General features: G+C 39.2%; 1 protein-coding gene across 2 annotated transcripts in view; it reads left to right on the forward strand.

The window, feature by feature from the left end:
• Positions 1-1,553: 1,553 nt before the first annotated feature.
• Positions 1,554-22,781, forward strand: part of LOC127061760 (uncharacterized) — a 227,360-nt gene continuing 206,132 nt past the window's right edge. For both annotated transcript variants that reach the window (XM_050989070.1, XM_050989071.1), the window contains exons 1-2: positions 1,554-1,863; positions 4,445-4,975. In XM_050989070.1, the coding sequence (XP_050845027.1) occupies positions 4,882-4,975 (94 nt within the window). In that variant the 5' untranslated portion in view covers positions 1,554-1,863; positions 4,445-4,881. The remainder of the gene's footprint in view (positions 1,864-4,444; positions 4,976-22,781) is intronic.

Raw genomic sequence — 22,781 nt, forward strand, 5'->3', positions numbered from 1 at the left:
GCTTTATTTAATTATAAGTTTTGTTCATTAATTCTGTTTGTTATTTTTTTATGTTTGAGCGAAGATGATATAATATTTATGATATATATGTGTGTGTGTGTAACACACAAAATATGTTATATTCTTACGCGAAAAAAGCAGTGGCTATCAATAGAGGGATTACAAAAATTACGAATAATATTTTTATTCGAAAGAATAAGTCTTTCGTATATTTTTTTTAATTTTACAAGGATCATCGTAAATAGCAAAATTTCCAATTAAACGGTCTTCAAAAAATATACGCGCGTTTTTTTTATCAAAGATATCTTCAGCTTTTCATTCCATTTTTCTCATATTTTTCATGGTTGGAAGGAGCTTGTTTATTGCACCCTGTAGATACCGTAACATAGAAAATAGCTCCCTCGAGGAAGAAAGCTGTTTTTCTCGAGACGTGATTGGAGTTAAGACAAGTTCTACTGCTTTGCCACCTTCCTTTGCGAGATGCGAAATATTCTCGATGTCTCGTTATTTCGTAGCAAGCGTAGTAAGACGTAGTATTCTATGTGGACGTTTGGTCTCGTCAGTAATTGATTTTGATTGATCGTTCTCGTTCCATTATATTTTGAACGTTTCGTTTTATAAGCTGATAATTTAAACGATTTGATAAAAACATTCAGTGCTCTCTCTCTCTTTCCCTCTCTCTCTGTTTGTTTTTCTTTTACGTATCTAAATTAAGTTTACATAGTCTATTTTGTAAACGAAAAATCATTTATATAATCAATAAATTATTTAATAATATATTGATTATATAAACATTTATATACATATATATATATATATGTATATATATGTGTATATATGTATATGTATATGTATATGTATACGTATATATATGTGTATAGATATGTATATGTATATATGTGTGTGTATATATATATGTATATGTGTTGGCCCTTATCATATAGATGACTATATTAATAAAAAATAAAAATCAAAATAAAGATGAAAATAAAACTAAAAAATAAAGATAAAAATTAAATGGTATACCGTAATAGATCGCCAATGTAATATCTATCGGAAAAGGAGAGCCACATCTCCAAGGTTTTTCTTTCTTCGTTTCAAACACAGAGATCCAAAGACGACCTTGTAACAGGACGCGTGTCTCGACTCGACTGCGCTACGGTATTCGTTGGTACTCGTTAACCGAGCGCAAAGCGAAAGATCACCCCTGGGTGGCGCTGTCGAAGCAGTGGTGGGGGGTAGGGTTTGTGGGGTCAGGTAAGTTAGTATTGGTGTAGGAAAGAGAGATGGGCGAGAAAGAGAGGGAGAGGGAGAGAGAAAGAGAGAGGGAGAAGGAGAGAGAAAGAGAGAGAGAGAGAGAGAGAGAGAGAGAAAGCGTGAGAAAGAGAAGGAAGGGAAGAAGGGAGGAAGAGTGAGAGAACTAGGCGCTGCGAGGCGGGATGCGCGCGATGTAGTCGTGTGGGCGTAGGGGTAGAGGGAGAGAGAGAGAAAGAGAAAGAGAGAAGGTAGGGGTGGTGTTGAATCCCTCTGAAGTCCAACGATGCTCCCTCTCTTCGCTCAGTTCCGAAAGCGGAGCCAGAGAGTCGAAAGCACGCTCGAAGCTCGGTCTCTCGGTACGCGCTCGGTTCGGAGCTATGCTCCCTCGCGATCATTTGACACGTTTCCCATCTCCATGCTGACATATCCTCGAGCAACTCCTTATAACCTATCTTCTTGTTCGTCCTTCTCTCCTTTCAAGTGTTCCACGTCGGCTCGAGAGTGCTTCGTAAATCGAGATACCTTCTAGTTCATCGTGTTTCGACGAGACTACGAAAGTAGACTTTTTCCAAAGGAAATCTTGTCTGGCACATTTCGTTGCTTTCGGTAAACATCGGAACGATTCTACTTTCTACGATTCATGGCGAGATTCGGAGGGTTGAATTTTTTTCAAGCACCTACGTATCCGCAGAAAATATAGTAGTCGATAAACGCCGGAACGAAGTAATAGCATGTAGAGGAAGGGAGCAATAAAAAAAGGGAAGAGAACATTCGTTTCTCGTTTACTTTTAGGTATACGGGCATTTTATTTGGGAAAGAGAATGAGGCGAAAATGATAGAGAAGGATAGATATGTATGTAGGTAGATAGATGGATAGATAAATGAAGAGAGAGAGAGAGAGAAAGAGCGACGACGAAAAGAGCTCGACGTTGATGAACTTGCACGTGCGTGACCGAGTACGATGACGTTTGAACGGTTTTCTCCCTTACTCCATCTCTCCATCTCTATCGCTCTAACGCTTTGAGTAAGCTTCGCACGTGATTATTGTGGTCAAAGGGAGCATTGACGTGACGCAACGATCTCTCGGTTGGTTCCGATCGAATCAGGCGTATACGATCGACTATTTCCTTTCGTCTCTTTGTCCCAACAAGAATTGCTTATCTCTCTCTGTGTATCAAATTTGCTTTTGTATCCGCGAACTCGCTTCCGTGGTCCAGTGCTCGTTGAGCGAGCTGAGTTACGACGACCACGCGGTTATCGCTCTTCCATTTTTTATAAACCTCCAGCGTGGAGGCTCCATACTTTTACCGCGTTATCAACGATAAATCGTTTGGATGGTACTAGCGTGAGAGACGGGAAGGGCAGTAAAATTCACGTTTCTACGACTACTTGACGAAAATATATAACCAAATTTGATACCGAGATAGATACTTTGAATCTCGTCTCATCGCCTATTTTAGTTATATCTTCGCATCAAAACACGGCATTCTGGATTCGCACAATGGAGTCAGGTTGTAGAGCGTTCTCGTTATACGCGTTACGCTCATTGCCTTCAAAAGACAATCTCTTTCCACGAAAGCTTTTCTTTATACTTTTGATAGCTTTGTATATTAGCCATTCATATATTCGAAGAAACGTGAACAAGGAAAAAGACGAAATATAAATGTGCAGCCAGAGGTTAGGACCACTGACAAGATCGTTCGCATGGATGTCTCTTAATAAGGTCAAAACGTGATCCGGGCTTTCTTGCGCGAGTCGTCTCTTCCGAAGATGGTATAACGTACAGTATACACTGCATACGTACAACGTACTACGAGCGAGCGAAACAAAGGGAGCGCTCGATGCATATGCACGAGGGATTCTGCGTACCTAGTTTATGGACCGATGATTTCAGATGGGAATAAACTGATATCGAGCTTTGCGTCTCGCGTAAATTTGCGACCCTACCATGACCCCGTTTCTAAAGTCTCGAAAACGTCTCAACACGATTGTTCGTTGTAATGATCTAAATCTAGGAGAACGATCAATCGATCGCCGTACCTATGCGATCTTTTTCTCTCCTTCTACGTTGTATACGTTTAGTATCGTAATCTCTCTAGAGTCCCGCTTAAGTGGAATCGATTTTGGCGAAATCGCTGAAGCAACATTTTCGCGAAAAGTACGAATGATTTATGTGCCTGTCTGATTGCTCGAATTCGATATGGTGTTCGGATCCGAGCCGACAATCGCTCGGAAGACCAAATCTGGTTTGTAACGATGATCGACCTGGAATCGTTCGATAACTCGATTACGTGTACATCGCGAGCTTGAAAAGTGAACGGTTAAATGACTTGTGTGCCATTAACTCCTTAATGATCGAATATTACGCATTTTGCCGATTATGATTTCCCATCGATTTCCTCGATTCGAGCCATCCCACATTTCTGTTCGTTCGCATTGCGTCGTGCCGTTAGTCGAGTAATCATTATTTCAAGTCATTGATGCGATATAATCTGTAGTCGAAGGTAAGCACAGGTCAAAATACGAAAACACGATTTTACACGGGAGTCGGAAAAGCTATGAAAGGCTGAATATACGTACCATATTCCATTATGAAACGAGTAAGTTTCAACGAAGCCATCGAAGATTAAATCCTTCGTTATATACCGCGTGGCCTAGATTTTCTTGGCTTTTACGGACTCGCAATGGACAATATCGATAACGAGAACGAATTTTTCCAAAAATAAAAAGAAAAAAGGAAATGAAAACTCATCGAAACGAAACTTTCTCCGGGAGAGTTCGCGCGGAGTTCTGTAAACTTTGGAAACGGCATCAAGTGCTTGTTCCCGAAGTTTATTGCGGTTTTCTCTGTTTAAAAAAAAAAAAAAAAAAAAAAAAAAAAGAAAAAAGAGGAAAAAGCAAAAAAATTATATATATAAAAAAAAAAGGAAATATATGAAAATCGAGCTACGCTTTTAAAGGGTATTACATCACAGAGCTTTTTCGTCGTCGAGATTCTTCAAGATTTTGTATGAAAATCTTAGAGGATCTTAATCGTCTCTCGTTTTCATTAAAAAGAAAAAAAAAGAAGACCGAATCGAGCCGTCGAATCGATTAATGAAAGATTTGATAAATTGTAAAGAGTCATCGTTACGTTTGATAGGAGTTGTGAGGAATTTTCGGTGACACGTTGTCCGCCACGTTACAGAATCTTCGAAAGGCGTCGTTGGCGCTGTGAAAGTTCGTGAATGACGGTCGATAAGGCGAACGTATCGTCCAACTCCGAGAGGAAGAGGAATTCGGAAAGGTGGAATAACGTACAACGAGGGGCAAGAGGTGGAGGACGAGGCGAAATGCGAGCAAAACATTGACGAGGATCCTCGATGTCGAGGCGCTCGACTCGTGCCGGTCAGTGATGCCGCCATTGATGCATCGATGCTGACTTATTCGACGTGTACGGTGCTCCAACGGATTATTCGACACGGATGACAGTCGGACGTTCGCGTAGTAATCGTGATACTGTCGATCATTTCGTCTGAGAGAGAGGGAGAGAGAGACAGAGAGGGAGAGAAAGAGAGAGAAAGAGAGAGTCAAAGGTGGCGGGTAGAATACTGCGAAGGGTGAAAATTTAGCAGTGATGCCGTGATGGGCTGCAGCTCGAGATCGTTCGTCTTGACCACGCTCTTCGTGGGTGGATTACTTCTGGTTCTGCTCTTGAGCGAGATATCCGGTGCAACGCGTGAGTATTTTTTTTAATCAAATACATCCGATCTTTAGAGTTAGAGTTATCATCTATATTCGTTTTTTCTTGATTTTTGAGCAACGATTTGAAACGCCTCACGATAGTCGAACGTTTTATTAACAGCTCAAAAGAGAAACTGTCGCATAGCCAAAGCAGTAAAATGGTTGCAGTAAACGTCGGTTGAACAGTTTCGATCAAGTCGATCAATCGGTCGAAAAGTTTAATAGATTTCAAAGAAAAAGGTAAAAGTAGAGGTATCATTTTGGACTCGCGTGGAACTATTCTACTTGAAGCGCTTACGATCCTCCGGCCAAGTTTAACGAGGAAAATGCGTAAGTTGCTCCGCTCGGCGAGAAAAGTCGTAAAAGAAGGAAAGAAGATGGGAGGAACGGTAAAAAAGTCATGGAATATAAGATAGTAAAATAAAAAGAGAGGTCGTAACGAGGCGCGAGGGAAACGAAACGTGATGAAATGGCCTGTTTAGGAAGCACATGCGCCGCGACGGCGCGTTTCTCGAAAGGGTAGGCACGACTAGTAGGGAGAGTTTAAGGGAGTGAGTTAGAAAGAAAGAAAGAAAGAAAGAAAGAAAGAAAGAAAGAAAGAAGGAAGGAAGGAGATAAACTATTACGATATACGCGATCTTCGTCCATTCTTTCTTTCTCTTCCTCTTTCCCTCTCTTTCTCTCTCGTCATCCCTCTTTTGTAAACCTCCGAATGGGTCGTCGGATTTGAGGTCTACGCGAGGGGAGGAGTGACGAGCTGCATCGAAAGAAGGACCGTCAGGAGAGGGGGTGGACGCTTGGCAAAGAGGCGCGAACGATGCGGTAATTTGGCTCAAAGAATGCTGAAGCGAGAATGGGCTGCGGACGTTGACGCGACGCTATCGGTGCTCCATCCCTTTCTCTCTCTCTCTTCCTCTCTTGTTTTTCCTTTAGTTCCTTTATCAAGAATTTTTTTTCTTCCTTCTGAATTCCCTTTCGCGCATTCCCTGTCCCTCGTGCCATCCACGCGACGCTTTTTCCGCGACCTTATTTCTTCCTTCCTTACTTCCTTCCTTCCTTCCTTCTTTTCTTTCTTCCTTCGTTCCTTCCTTTCGGAAACGAAGTGAAAAGCGTTATAATTATTTTCATTCGTTCCCCCGATGACTATTCGTCTTCTTTTTTACCATCTCTTTTCACAATCTCGATGTAATTTTTAGGATAATATGGAACGTTCGTGGATCGACGCTTTTTGTCTTATACTCATATTTTTATTATCACATGGTAGTTCTCTTTTCGATTTCTCGGCGTCCTCGACCCGTGTCTTTTATCAACGATAGAAATGTGTCATATATTTTTTTCGCGAATACGTTTCCAGCAGCTTTTTTCTCGCGCCCGTTTGTCGGGTCTCTTTAAGTGTGTCACGACTTTCTAAGGGAGACTTTGTAAGGCGGCAGGCAGAAGCTTTCTGAGCGGAAAGACATTTAAGCGAGAGTAGAATGTCCATTTTGTTGGTTCAGAAACGTTAGACATTTGACGTCTTATATACCATACTTTTTGTCACGAGACCGTTTCCTTTATGATTGTTCCTCGCATTGGTCCTCAAACTTTTTATCTTCCTCTTCGCGTTCGGTCTACGGAAAGGAATATATTGTTACGGTGACCTCGTAATCCTCGTAATCCTTTACGTAATAGCAAGCGATAAAACAGAAAGTATAAGGAATTCTTTTCTTTTGAATTCTCTTTCTTTCGAAATTCGAATCACCATGTTCGTGTTAGCTCGAAGTTAGATCTTTGAATTTACATACAGTTCGATTTATCTATCTATGTACGAGGACGCGACGAAATTCGAAGCGCACGAGAGGGATTCCTGAATCCGCATTGCTCCTACATCGCTAATACTCTTCTTGAATCATTCGTACGAATCCGCCGGCAGGACGAACGACCCAATAAAAGTTTGCGACTTATTTCTTCAGCTCGCGTGCGTCGTCGGCGCACCTGTGCGAACTTCTTCTCGTATTTTTCCTCCTTCTATCTTCTTTCCTCGCCACTCTGTTCTTTTCTCTTTCTCTCCTTCTCTCTCTTTGTCTCTTCATTCTTTTCGAGCTTCCACGGACCCTTTCCAAGATGGATAATATGCTTTTTTGTGCCAAATCGGTCGATCCTTACTTTTTCCACCGTAAATCGTCCCTTTTTTGTTGCAATGAAAGAACATACCGTCGACGACACTGTACGCAAATGCGTTTTTCATGAGTTTTAAAGAAGAAAGCAATCGATCGAACGCAAGGACGTTCGTTATTTAACAACGTCGAAACTAAACGTTCGTTCGGAGAATAAAAATGTGTAGTTACATTTAACGATTGCGTACGAACTTCCATAAAGAAAAAAGCTAACTACGTAGGTAAATATTATTTTTAATACAACATTGGCGAACGTTTGAGGGAAAATGATGGGGGATATAAATAAGTACTTCTCCCGTATCGCGAAGCTCATAAACCTGGGGCTTTGTTCCGATCGGAGTGTATCGATGCGTTCGAAAAGGGATGCATCGTGAGAGGATGGGATGGTTCGAAGGTTTGAGACTACAACGAGGTCGACAGGAGTGTGATCAGTGGTGTGACAGAACATTTTATCGATACCACGACAAATGCAAAATTAATCGAGCTGTGTTATTCTTCTCTCTCTCTCTCTCTCTCTCTCCCTCTCTTCTCCATTCGTCTTTTTTTGGTGGGATGGCAGTAACGATGAGTCGACCCGCATGGTCACAAAATTATTGACCGCGTCACTTTACTACGTGCCAACGATTTTATTTTATTTGACGTTGCCCGGCCCAGCGTGAACAGCGATATTACGCATTAGAGATTACGGTATACGAAAACGCGATCGGGGTGGCCGTTCGTTTCCAAAGAGCCAATGGATTTCACGCCGGATCGATGCATGCGTACCAGAATTATGAGCATCGTACCGGGACCGGACGCGACGTTTTATTTATTCCGAAGATTTATCCCGAAAATCCGCGGGTACTTGTGTGAAAGCAATCGCATTATATCGCACTCGTATTATATCGTTCTATCTCGTGTCGCGATTTCCGCAAAGAAAAAATATATTAGCTCTAGCGAAAATAATGTTCGTTTTCGGTTTTTCTTGCGATTCACTTATATTATTATAATACTGACGTATTGCTATAAAATATCCGTTTTGAACGATTTTTAATATAATGTATTTCACGGTAGCAAAGTTAAAAGGCTTTCTTTGTTTTTCTTTTTCTTTTTTCTTTTCATTTCGATTTTAGTGCTTTTTCATTGTTACGCGGGTCTTTAGGTGCTTTTTTTACGTCGTCCTTAATGCATTCAATTGGAACAGATCCCATTCTATCTCACTTCTCGCGCCTTTATTCTCGTGCCAATGGAACCGTTTCCTAGCCTTTTCTAAAGCTACGAAAGCTTCGGAATGAATGGATAAATAGATCGATATTGTCTTCGTTCTCACTTTTACATTTTTCGAAGCTATAATCAGGTCGCTTTGAGTTCGTTCCAGGTAATACGTTTTCACGACTTTTTTAAAGCACGTACGAATTTAAAGAAAATAACATCGATAAATGATTTTAATCGGTTCGTAGAATAAAGAAAAATATTCAACGAATGAAAGAGTTGTATGGAACGATTATTTAAACATTAAATTTATGATACGCTTTAAACTTTCAGATAAAATAAATTTGTAAATAAAATGAAGATTGAAACACCGATTCTCGTTATTCTTCTCGTGCAGCGAATTGGTCAAATTCTGAAGCTTGTGAATAAAAAAAGATCCATATTGTCCTCGTTAGTGAACCGTAGAGCGGGATCGTTGAAACGAGGTCGAAATGGGTCATTGGTGACACGCGCTGACGCACTAGGACAATTACCATCTTCGATGCTAATAACTTCGTTAGTAATTTATAATATAGATTTGAAATTTAGCGCAGCTGTGCGCCTCATTGTAGCATCGATCAAAACTATGATTGACTATGCTACGATAAACGAAAGAATGCGAATGGAAAAATTTGTACAAGTATACATTTGTACAGTTTTCGATCTAACGTAATTATCGTCGTTCTCGTTATTGAAACTTAACTATGTTAGGGGAATCAACTACGAGTGAGGCACATACATACCTACCAGGTATGAATTTAATTAAAATTATGGAGAACGTAATGCGATTTCCGTTGGTTAAAGGGAAATAACACCTGCAGTTTTCAAAGGATGATTTCCAATATTTTCTTAAACGCATTATTTTTCGAATTTTCCGCTTCGTCGTATTCGATAGATTACTTGAAATTTTTTGATTTTCTCGAAGAACCAATTTTTTACTCTCTTCGTCTTTTTCATTTCTCTATCGGTTTCGTATGATTATTATCTTGTTGAATGTCGGCACAAACGAGAAAGCAGCTTACAGTACGCTCAATTTCATAGTAAAGAAAATAAAATAGAAATAACTACGACCCAATTCTTATTGTTCGTCTATCTTTCTAACGTTTTAACGTCAGCAAACCAGCGATGTATTCTGTAATCATCGGTCAGTATTCCGATAAGTGATGTAGAAGGTGAAGAGGGTAGAAAAGATAGGGAGCATAGAGAGCAGGGAAGATATATGCTGTAAAAAAGTGAGATTAGATCATGAAAGAAATTAATGTGTCGGAGATTGAGTCTTTGAAAAAATTCGGTCTTTCAAAATTAATCACCTTTTCCGAATAAAGAACTACGATAGGTGATATCATCGGGACGAAGAGTTGGTCAACAAATTTTCAGATTTTCCATGAAAGATAGTTGGATTCGAGCGAAATCTGAGATACAAAAATCTTTAATCAAACTTATGCTGAAAACTGCTATATCGTGAAGTTATTTTATCTACTTGACAAGAAAATCAGATATAACGAGATAGATGATGATATCTAGTTTAACGAGGAAAAGAATATATATATATATACACAAATAGTTTCCGCATATATCTACTTATCAAGAAGGAAGCGTTCTCGCATACCTCGTAGTATGTATGTAGTTACGTCAACGGTCAAGAGGGACTTAACCTACATGTAGCAGATTTTTTCGAAGCTATCAGTACTCGTACAATTTCTTAAGATTTTCGTTAATTAGAAAATGATTTGTCTATTATCGAGAAGCGAAAGAACTGTAAACGAGAAGACCATCTCTTCTTAGAGAAAGAGAAGATGATCTGATTACGTTGACGTTTGTGAGGTCTCATATTGTGAGTAACGTGTAATCTCTTTAATAATCTTTCGCATTTTCATCGTACTGCGGCTAAGACTCTCGTCGGAAGCCAGAAAACGACGCGATTCGTGTCAATGTCTTCGTTGAAAAGGACGACTGATCCGCTCGTTTATCTTATGCGAGGACTCATTTCTCGTACATTACGCCGTGTGCTGCCGGACGAGATTTATGTATTTTCGAGGATAGAGCTCGGCAGATGAGCGAAATGGCTTCCCACCCTTTTGCTGCCACCATCCGTCCCTACTCGCTGGCCTCACCCTCACCCTCACCCTTGTCATCGTCGTCGTCGTCGTCGTCGTCGTCGTCGTCGTCGTCGTCGCCGTTCGTTGCTCATTGCTCGTTGCTCGCTCGTACTGTCCCTGGGGAGTCCTTTCTGGCAACGACTGCTGTGCAGTCTAACGCATCGACAACTTTTAATGCTCTCTTTTGATTTGCTATTCCCTCCCTTTCCATCTTCTTTTTCTTCTTTCTCTAACTCTCTCTTTTACTTACCCATTCCCATGTGTCATGAGTCCGGGGATGAAACCGAAGAAAAAAAGATGAGTGTGCGACGTAGCTGGTGCAAAGGGTTCCTCTTTGCCCTGAATGCTTTTATGCTCGGTTATACGCGACGTACGGAAATCGATGTCCTTTCGATGTGCGTACGCGCCGGGTCACAATCGCGCGTTGCATCCTCCATTTCCGAGAGAGAAAGAGAAATAGAGAAAGAGGAGGGCGGGAGGGGGAGAGAGAGAGAGAGAGTCGGCGCTATGGCACTATGCCGGAAAAATCGATGGAATCGTATCCTATCGTGATGCTTATCAATATCGAACGTTACTTTACTGAAGTTTTTCGTTTATCAATACCGTACAATATTTTCGTAATCGACTATTAAATTAATTTCCACGTTATTTGATTATTTTCTGTTTTGATTATGATCGAGCGTCATGAAATTTGAGAACGAAAATATTTATCCTACAAAAATATCTATATTTTACATCGAATGTTACGACTCGAATGTTCCGCTCGAACAAATGTGCGACATTAATGTTGTTAAATCATACGTTAGTAGCAGTTCCCCTTTGCTCTTTTCACCGAAAATATCTTCGCCATAGTCGAGGGTTGCTCGCATACTCCGTCTCGAATCTTTATTCTATTTTTGGTAAAGGATGCGAGACATAAGACGCGCGGTAGGTACATCTTTCTCGCGACGTTAAAGAGAAGAGTCACGGAAAGGGAGACGAAAATACGCTTGGAATTTAAATGTCTATTTGTATTCCGTTTTTAACACCAAAGTCCGATACGTCTCGTTGCTCGTGCGAGCTCGAATGTCAGGACAAACACGGGAGCGTTTATATATATATATAGAACGATGATATTATTTACCTGAAAGGTCGAGGAGTCAGCTTCGTTTGACACGTATCAAGGTGAACGTTTGACGACAGTTTTCGGTAGATACGATCCTAAGCATCGATTCACTGTATTTCGTATCCGAGAACGCGTTTAATGGATCGTTTCCGGTAACCCGATTGACGATAATTATAGTCTCCGGGTTGAAAGGAACGATACGCCTTGAGCGCTGCGGGCTATTAAGTTTAATGGTGATGCAAGGGAGACTACAATGAGACATTAAAAATAATTGGATACCGGTCTCTGAATCGTCTTAGTTTCGACCGTATTTCGAACGTATGTTGAGTGAACAATATGATCACTATTTTCGATCGACGCAGAAAAATGTGAATAACAAAGCTAAGCTCATATATGAATTAGAAAATTAATTTGAATTTAAACAAATTTTTTCCCGAGTATCTGTATCAATTTTATATAGACGCAATTGACAATTTTGTTATTTTCTATAAAATTTCGACGAGATATAAATCTAATCTGGTTTTAACTCGTTATAAGGACGTTATTAAGACGATATGACATTGTAATCTGGTGCAGCGTAGTTTAGGTCACCACTTCAATTTACACTCGACGCGTAACTTCGATCGAAAGTCAACTAATCTAAACGAGGCTGTTGGTAGTCGACAGGACACTTTCATCGACGTCGGTAGTTCTTACACTACTCGATCCTTCCTCGTCATGTTACTAGCATGGCAGTCATGAAAAAAACAAAATAATAGATCTATTCGGTAGACAAGCACGGAATTCGTACATTGAATTATACCATGAAAATTTTATCGAGCGGAGTTCACTTATAGTAAACGTCGACTGGGCGTGCTCTCCAAGTTTTGCGTAGCAGCCTGAGAAAAATATCTTCGATACTTTCTACGTGATTGGTTATATTCGGAGTAAATGCACTCGCTACTTTCGATCGATTCGATCGGAAACACGTCGTCCGAGGAAGCGTAGAAGCTCGGCAACAGTTTCCTGTCACCGTTGAAATCGCTTGGAAGGGAGTTATTCGGGAAAAATGTTCTTTTTGAGAACGTCTTTAAGACAAAATATACAACTGGAGTGAAAGTATTTTTACCATCTACCTATTCCATTTTTATATTATGAATATACAAGTTCACAGTTACTTATTCGTATACGTATAATATATCACATATATGTGGGTGTCACGTTTTAAATGATACAGCCAAATATCTCCGATTCTATTGGTTTTATAAACAAATGTTTCAAACCAAAGTTGTTAGGTTTTCAAGGGGCAATGTAATATTTATTGCAACTATTTCATAGAGGGTGCACTTGTCAAGACACGGAAGTCATAATTTTTTTTAATGGAAATCTATATTTTATGTCGAACGAAAGTTGTAGAGAATATCGATACGAATCTAATGTATACCTACAGCATATTTTTTCATCGAGTTACGGCGATATATATACACATATAAGTATATAAGTGACTCTTTTTTTTTATAATTTAGATTGCAGTTCACAGTTAGATATTTATGTATGTATAATAGATGTACATTTGTGATATAATATAAATAATACATATTCCATAACTGCATCGATTCAAGAATAATATTCTTGTTTCGTGGCAATGCAATTTCAACTGAAAGACACTGGCGTACTTTGGAATAATTGCATTGTCATTAACGAGAGGTTCATGGAAATTTGCGAACATTCGCTCGCCCATCTTGCCGCAGCGTCGGCCGCATAACGAGACAAGCGCTTATGGTACGCGACAAATTGTCGCGACCGTTCGTCTACAAAGCTAGCAGCTTGCTAAGGCAAATCATTTGCATTCGGAAGAAACTCATCCATTTGAAGCTGTTAATTCGATATTTCGTTGCAACTACTACTGGCTGCTTTTAAGCGATACCCTAAGAGCTTGCCAACACTTCGTGGATCTTTACTCGAATTTGCGTGCATGCGTTTCTATTTTCTAGAATATTAGATATCTCTCTGATTAGTTAGAAAATTCTTTTGGTAAAGGATGCATGCTTTTATTAATAATTGCTTATTTTATTGCTTTCATTAAATTCATTATTTATCGTCAATCGTATCATTTGTCTTTTTTAACGATTACAGGTTTGATTGAAATGATAAGAATCAAGACTGTTAAAATTTATAACGGTTCGCTCTCCTGGAAGTGACAGCGATATTCTCTTTCTTTTTCTTTCTAGCGTTCTCCAACAAGGGTGTAAAACTTTTTGAATGTATAAAAAGTAAGATATAGCTTGTGCGAGTATTCATTATTCAGAATAATTTGTCGACGAAAGACGACCAACTAAAATTAAAGAATTAATCGGGACTCTCCTCAGATATAAAACGGGAAGAAAGAGAGTGGTTATGAATAACATTGTGAACGAAACGAGATTCGAATCGTAGGAGTATACATATAGGTTATATTAGTATGAGGCAGCTCGAAGGTTGAATTTCCGTGTTAATGTAATTTTAATGCATCTACGTTTCTGAAATATGCTCACGCTCGTAATGAAACTTTTACGATCGATATTTCCTTTTTCTTCTGTAATTCGTTTCCTTCGAACTCAATGCTATTTTTTTATTTCGGATAAATCAGTAGAGATTAAGGATGAACCATTGAATTTGTTAGAATTGATGAATGGCCAATGAAGAAATAAGATTTAAAAAACTAGTCAAAATATTTTCTCGGTTTTATCGATTTAATCGAATTTTATCGATTGATACGATGTTCAATTAAAGTTAAGATGATTTCTTTTTATTCGCGTGGAAAGATTTCACTTTTAAAATTACTTCTTAGTAAGCTTATCTATTTGTTAAATGGAACTCATTTCTCTTCGTTCGAAATATTTACTTTCGTTATTTATGTTATTTCATCATTCCTATTCATTGTCACAATAGTAAGCATTTAAGAACAGTCTGTGGTTTGTGAGAAAAAAGAAGTAAATAAAAGATGTAAATATTACTACGCAGAAATGCTAACGATAATATTAATATTAAGGATCGCAATGTATCGGCAATTGTACAAGAAAAACTTTAAACTATAAATATTATAAAATCTTAGAAAAATTGAAGGAACAAATTTTTGTTGTTGTTCGTGAACTCGTTAGGTTTTATTTGTAATCTTGCAATTTCTATCAAATTAGTGCAACGATCTTTCTTACAGTTCATTTCAACTTCTTGAGAATATTTGATCGTTTGTAGGAAATTTGCTCAGTAAACGTATATCCGTTTACCTTTGAAAACTTTTACAGTAATTTACATTACACTTTGTAGCCGTCGACCTTGCCTTCCAATTCTCGGCTTTTTTTCCATCGTATTTTATAGGAGAAATAAAATGGAAAAAGGAGTGTTAAGACGCACGACAATAATGTCCTGCGGAAATGGAGAAATCACGGAAGACTAAGTGATTTGCCGTAATTACGGATTTTCGTTTCCCTTCGTTTCCTCTTTGGTTTCTTTGGTTTTCGTTCCTTTCTTCAACTCCTTATACTTTATCTTTTCCGTTTTATACAGGTTTCTCCAAGATTTAGTCGACTTTGAAAACAAAAACAAAAAAAAAAGAACAATGAGATGTATTCGATAAAAAATATATTAAAAATTATAATGAGTTTCACGATCACACGTTGTTAGGAAGTTTCATTAACTCTTTTTTTTTTTTTAGAGATAACTTAAATACTCACACGTTAAAAAGATAAAGACGTTTCAGAGACGGTACGATAGAATGGCGTCGTCTTGACGGATGGATAAAATTAAAGGCAATTAATTGTATAAAACGAATCTCTTATCGTCTAAGTTCCCTGTTGAAGACTTATGAGTCACGTTAATGGGAGTGAGAAATTGATGCAAGCGCGAGTAAAAGTAAAAAAATTCTTCCTTAACGGTAGCAATTAATTCGAGTCACCCTTAACTCTTCCCGGAAATTAATTTCTATTTTCTTTATTATTTAATACCGCATCCAAAAGTCGTGAAATCTTCAAGATGAGTTTGAGAAAAATTTTTAGGTCGTGTCCTAAATAATAGTTTTTTTTTAAAATGTCATCGTATTTTTAAATCTAACTTTTATCATCTTCTTTCTTTCGCCATTCAATCGGAATCTTTAAATTTTCGAATAAACGTGTAAGAGTATATTTTATAACAGCAACATTTGTAGCTGTTGTAGAATATACATAAAATGACAAACATGCGTGTTTATATGGTCAAAGTTGAGTTATGAGAAGTACCAATTACTTGGTAATTAAAGTAGAATAAGACGAAATTCAAACGTCTATTCTTTCTCTCTCTCTCTCTCTTTCTCTAACCACGTTCCTTTTATATTATCTCTCTTTTTCTCTCTCTATCTTTCGCTCGTTCTTCGATTATACGACCAAGAAAAAATATTTTCTCGCCAAAGTACCTATATCCTCGCTCGCGTTGAAATAGCCGTGGAAGTAACTCGAGCCTGCAATTTCTCGTGAATTTTCATGATAACACACACATGTGCACGTCTGAGTTATTCGCCTTTTCCTAGGAGGTCGTTGAACTCTTCAAATCGCGTTAAAAGAGTTCCATACTTGATAGATCTTATTTTATCATTTTTCTTTTTGAATTATTTCAGCTTTCTTGGAAAATAGTACGTCTTATTACTTTGCTTGAGAAAGAGAGAGAAGGGAAAAGAAAGAGAGAGAAAGAGAGAGGAAGAGACAGAGAAAGAGAGAGAGAGAGAGAGAGAGACGAGTGGCTCAGCGTTTAATCAATTTTTTGATCGGCTGAGAAGGAAAAAGAGTTGACTTCTCTCGCTAAAGAAGACGGGAGGCGCCTAATGGCACGAGAGAGAGTCCAACGAGGTTGATTGGATCATCGATCAAGTCGACCTAGTGTTTACCTCTTTGGCGTCCGATCAATTACCAACTGATCCACGGTATCGAGAGGAGAGGAGTGATCTTCGTTTCGCACTGTTCCGTACATCCTACCTGTCTCGCAATTTTGAGCTATGGAGAAGTCACTGATTGATCGCTGAGACTAACTTTCCGTAGAGAGTTCTGCTCTCCGTTCTATCGGCGCCTTGTCTATCTGCTGCCTACGTCTAGAATCAATCGGGCGAGTGCAGTCGTCTTTGGAAAATAGTTTGTCGCATCGTTTCTTCTTTCTTCCCGACTAACTTCGTTTCTCTTAGGTCGAACAACTTATTGCGATTTTTTTTTCGTCAGTTTGTTTTCATATGGGATAGAATATGTCAAATGAAATTTTTGTTTTCGTTAGAAGGTCATACATATTGATAGAAAGGAAAAAGAGAGAGAGAGAGAGAGGGAGGGAGAAAGACGAGAGAGACATCTTTTGAAAATGTTAGAGAATCTTCACGTGTTCTCGTCCGAAAGAAAGACATTCTTTGATTTTGACTGAGATGATACTTATAGTCGGATTCGCGTCCTTCGCTCGAACAAATGGCCGACTATATCATTCTGCTCTATCGCGTCTTCCCTCTTATTTTCGAAATACTTTATTTCGCGCGGCAGATTGTACCTATAGGAATAAATCCAGCCGGTTGAGCAGATAGCTGCTGCGATAACTCACAGGCGCCCTCACCCTTGACTCCCATCCTGCTGACTCCCGACGTCTCCGCCATCACCACCACAACCACCACCATGAGCGGTAATACCGACAACGGTAGCAGTACAGCTATTCCCATCACTGTCGAGCTTATATTCTTCGATTGAAACTCTCTCTCCCATATTCTACGCGCAACTCGCCGACCTTTTCGAGCGAACCGACTCACCCGTCCTTTTCTTTCTCCATCCCCCAAAGTATTTCGAGTTTTGTTGTTTCATCCCCCATTTGCCGATATTTTCGTGGGGCTCCTCTGGCTCGCCTCCCGCGGATACTCCAACGGATTTAGAAAATTGCTAGTATTTCTCTTCACGATTCGCCTTATATCGCGAGCTTGCAACCCACCAACCACTGCCATCTTACTCCACACCCTTCCCCCCGCCCGATTTCTATCCCTGGTAGCAAAGCACGTACGAACCTACGTAGTCTGCTCGTACCATCGGTGTACCAAAGCTAAAAATCCGTAAAGATCGAGTCTACAATGGCTGACGATGCATTCGATGCGGTTGCAAGCGCGCTTCGCAGAAAATTCTCTTGCACTTTATCGTCTCAGAAAGGAGCGTTTACCACTCTAATGCTCTTTGTTTTTTTTTTCTTTTTCTTTTTGCTTATCGTTCGGAACGATCGACGAGCACGTTCAAAAAATCGATTCTTTCATTACGGAGTAGAAATTAAAAAAAAGAAAAAGAAAATATTACGACTTATCGAAGAAACGATAACGCAAGTAGATCCAACTATGCAATACATCTAACTTCCAATAAATCGATAATTAGATTTTACTTCACTTTATTTACCGATATTTCGCAGCGATATCTCCAGTTCTGAAAACGGACCTTATATCTCTTGTATCTACGATACACGAGAAAGTCCTTCGTATCGATAGTAATCATTTGAGTCCGAAAGATACTCGTCGTTCGACCGATACGCGCTCCGACTTCGATATTAAGATAAAAACGAACGCAGAGGCAGATCGATATCACGTTCCAGTTAAACACAAAGCCGATTCACTGTCACGAGCAGCAAAATTACATAAAGAGGCATAGCAGCGGACTCGAGCCAATACCAGATATCCTCGAAGTCGACGTTATTGTAAAAGTAACGCAGCAAAACCGACTGTACCAGCTGTACGACCTTATCCGATGAAATTTAATCACATCTTCCCAACGTTACGGTATAGTACCCATAAATCCAGAACTACAGGAGAACCCGGAGTGAAAATATTTCTGGGAAGTACTTCCCAGTGGCGCAGCTTTCCTCCACATTAAAACTCCTTATCCCTGATACGGCTTATCCTCATTCGCGGTGACACCACCCTCATCGATTTCTCGAATACCTCGACCATCTCGTCGTCCACCTTTCCGCCGCGTCTTCCCTTTTTGCTCGACTCTTTTCTGACTCGGAAAATCTACCTTCCATCCAGCTTTCGTTCCACTTTACATTCCACGTTCGTAGATTTACTCAAGGAGAGACGCATCGCAGCTGCAAGAGGATCGAATCGTATTCCCTGACCCTTCGACTATTCGTCCGGAGTCAATAAGACGTCCCGTTGCTCTACTCGAGTTGGACGACTCCGATGATATCGAAAGCCGATTCACTTTCAGCTTTCTGCGGTACCAATTTTTCCAGATATCGCTACGTCGAGCCAACGATCTTACTAGGGGATAGCTATAGGGTATCGTCGTGCTCGAAACCGAACTCATCGACTTATCCTTTCTGACCCAAATATTCAGAAGAAATCGACTGTCCGTAGAGGAATAATATAATTCGCGAAATTGCGTCGTACACAACGACCGCTCGATACGCTCGGTACTTTCTCATTCGGTGACTTCATTTTAGTTGAAGCTCGTGAAGCTTGTTTCATCGATTTCTTTTATATATACGTATGTATCCACGCATGCTTTTCCGACGGCATCAGCAGCAGGTGGAAGGTGAATTGGCCGTACGCTATACAACGCGACATCCGCGCGGAATTAACATATGGGTAAACGCAGGTAATACGAGGCGAGGATTCCGGAACATGGCTGCGGGCGAGGCAACGTAACCGACTTCTCTATCTATAACTAGGATCTGAATATTGCGTTTCTCTGCATTTCGAGTTTCTCGTTGTAGGTATAACGTGTCGTCCAAGCGATGGAAATTACTATCTTTGCCACGGTTCATTCTACCTGACTACCTCGATTTCTCTGATTCAAAGTCGAAGCGGTGAACGAATTTCGTTGGTAATGAAATACCGTTGGTGTAAGGTTAAGGCTACTCGCTACACGAATTAAATTACACTTTTACCTTTTATACGATATACCTCCTACATATTTAACTACGAAATCTTATCTCCTTCTTATCGATTCGGCTAGATCGACATATTTCTCGTTGCTTCTCGCATACTTAGAATATCGTATTTTCGAAGGTAATCTCTAATTTCCTTTTAGAGAGGAGAAAGAGTTCGAGCCAAGAGCTGAAAGAGGACGGGGAGAAAAATGCTGAGGGCATAGAAACGAAAGGGTGGAGAGGTCGAGACGAAAGTAGAGTTTGCATTGCGCTATCTCTGTGGTTTATATTTCTCATATGTATACGTACGAAAGGTAGCAAGGGATGCTGCTGGGAGGATGCAGGCATCCCCCTCTTTCGTGTCCCGAATACACAGGGCGGACATCGCGCCAAGAATCTAAAAAAGTTAATATCTGTCGTCGTAGAGACCGCGTGTCGGGATTTCAAAGCAGATTTGTTTTCGTATTTTCAGGTTTATTTGCAACACGCACGCCACCACCGTAGAAGCCCTTGACGGTGGTAGCGGCGGTGAGCTACCCTTCGGCAACCAGTCGACAACCCTCTTCGGCAAACGCGCCAGGAGTCTGCCGACGCAGACGCCATTTTCCTTTAGAAAATCGGAACGCAACGGTCTGCATTCTCAATGTACCTGCCTCTTCTTAACCCCTTGTGATCGCATCCACTTTCACGAGTCTCTTCTCGACTCCCTTTTTCTCTTTGCGACCTGTACCACGTAATTACGAGAAGCCCTTCAGCTTTCATATTTTATTTCATCGACGGAACTCTTTCGTTTCTCTCGAAACAAAATATGCGATTTAACGGTCTCCTTGTGGCTCGGTCTAGTGGAATAACTTAGTTACTTTGCTTTTACTCGGATTAAACGTAGCTCTTATTTATCGCTCTTTTGTCTCATTACCTTTTTTCATGATTTTACACAAAAAGAACAAAATCTGTAGGAATATCTCCTATCATTTACTATTTTTCTCTTTATCCTGATATTTTATCATTCCTGAAAATTCGCGTAGAAAATTTTAATTTCAGCAATTGCTAAAAGAACTTTTACGTAAAAATCCACGTGTTACGGAAATCGAAAATAAATACTTGCGTACATAAAATTGCATGATATTCGAATTAAATTTTTTGCTGACACGCTTGAAATATGTTTGAATAAAAATATCTGAGAAAATATTAAATGTGGTATGTATGTGCATATGTATGGAAGGTATCGATATTTTCCGTTGCATTAAACGAATGATATCATCTCGTTGATGGAACTACGTTTCGATTCGCAAAATGTAATTACATTTCGCGCTTTTTTTCCCGTAGCAATAAGCAAAGTTATCGAGTCCAAGAGAGAGAGAGAGAGAGAGAGAGAGAGAGAGAGAGAGAGAGAGAGAGAGAGAGATGGAGATAGAAGATGAAGTGGGAGAGGAAATTTCATTCTCCGTTTCTGACATAAACCCGTTTAATATGATTGAACTATTAATTCGTGGTATGGTGGTCCACCACTTACATCCATTTTACTATAATTAAGTGACCAGATCGATGTACGCGTTACTCTATCGTTTCTGAATTTCACGACTATATATGTTTTTTCTTACGTTAAAGATAAAATATTGTAACTTTTTAAGAGCGATCTCGCGATTAAGCAAACAAAGTGATATCCTTTATAAATCGAGCGAGCCAATGAAACGATTAAGGGAATAGTCATTGGAAGATTAAAAATTGTTTTTGTAATTTTCCTATCATTCTTTTTACATCTTTGTTTAAATATGGTTATGCGTATAAACTTTCCAACGTACGTTGTAACTTGAAATGATCTCGTAGTGTGCGAGCCGTACAATAATATCTTTTTCCGTATCGTAGTGATCCTCTGCTCTACGGAATAAAATATAAAAAAGAGAAACGATGAAGAGAGAGAGAGAGAGAGAGAGAGAGAGAGAGAGAGAGAGAGAGAGAGAGAGAGAGAGAAGGTTGGATACGAGTTTTGTACAAACGTTTTCGTTGAATTTAGAAATCCGTGCAAGCCATTTTAGAGGGAAAAGCGACTTTCTGGTAGAGGACGAGAGAGGATAGACACAGAGCAGTGAAACTAGAAATAGGGCGAAGATAGAGAGAGAGAGAGAGAGAGAGGGAGAGGTAAAGAAAGAGAGAAAGAACCAGAGGACGATGAGTCCGCTCGTATTTTATTCGTTTGCGGTGAACCCTGACTCTGTTCGTTGGCTCTAACGTCGCCGGTTAGTTTATAATGGTGCAGGCTTGGCGCGAGGTATCGTGAACAAAAGCGAAGGGGAGTTAGAAAAATGTACCATCGCTCGACCATATTAACCAGGCTTGCTACCTTTTCCAAGAAACCTGATTGAACTTTCTTTGAACACGAGCCATTTTAGTAGGCCTGAATACAATGTTATTTGTAAACGAAAGATATGCATATCTTTTCTACTAAATGATCCTTCCTACTAAAGACAGGTAGATAGATAGATAGAGAAACAGAGAGAGAGAGAGAGAGAGAGAGAGAGAGAGAGAGAGAGAGAGAGAGAGAGAAGTTTCCATTTTTTCATTTTCTCTCTACTTTTTTAAAAATCTAACCAGAATTAGTCCAAGATTCGTCGTTTTCGTATCCTAATCGTTATTTCGTTTTTAACTTAAGTTTTTTAACTTGTTACAGTATATGATAGTAAGTTTCCAATGTATATCCATATATTTTAAATCTTCCGCTTTTATCCATTTTTCTTCCATAATTAGCATCGTTTACCTTGAAACCATTCAAAGTTTTAGAAACAAGTGATTTTCAATTTCGTTTTCAAATTCGTTAGATGTTTTAAACTCGAATTTGGAAAACAAGTTTGATATTTAAAAAAGGTAACACGATCTAGAACTCGAATATTTATTTACACTAAAGGAAAGAGATTTTCGATAACTCGTTTGTATCGAAGTTATATGTATGTATTAATTAGATACATATCGAATATCTACAATATTACTCGAAAGATTACCTACGTATTGCTAATATTTTATTTGAATCAATTTCGGGAAAATATAAACTAAAATTAATTAATACATGACTTTTCTTCCTCTGGTGTATTTATTAAAGTGTATTTATTTGTACTCAAATTTAATGTTTATTAATATGTAAATGTATTTATTGTTATTGCTATAATTAATTACGTTAATCTGATACGTGTAACAATGAGCGTGTAATGGTTAATTGTTAATTAAATTAGAATATTGTATAATTTATGAAGATAGTATGCGTATTATGAAAATTATCGAGCTATTAGAGAATATCGAAAGATATGTGGAAGAATAAATTTAGTAAATCCAAAGTAATTCTTTGAACGATCGGACGAG

Source organism: Vespula vulgaris, chromosome 2 (genome assembly GCF_905475345.1).
Source record: "Vespula vulgaris chromosome 2, iyVesVulg1.1, whole genome shotgun sequence".
Classification (NCBI taxonomy): domain Eukaryota; kingdom Metazoa; phylum Arthropoda; class Insecta; order Hymenoptera; family Vespidae; genus Vespula; species Vespula vulgaris.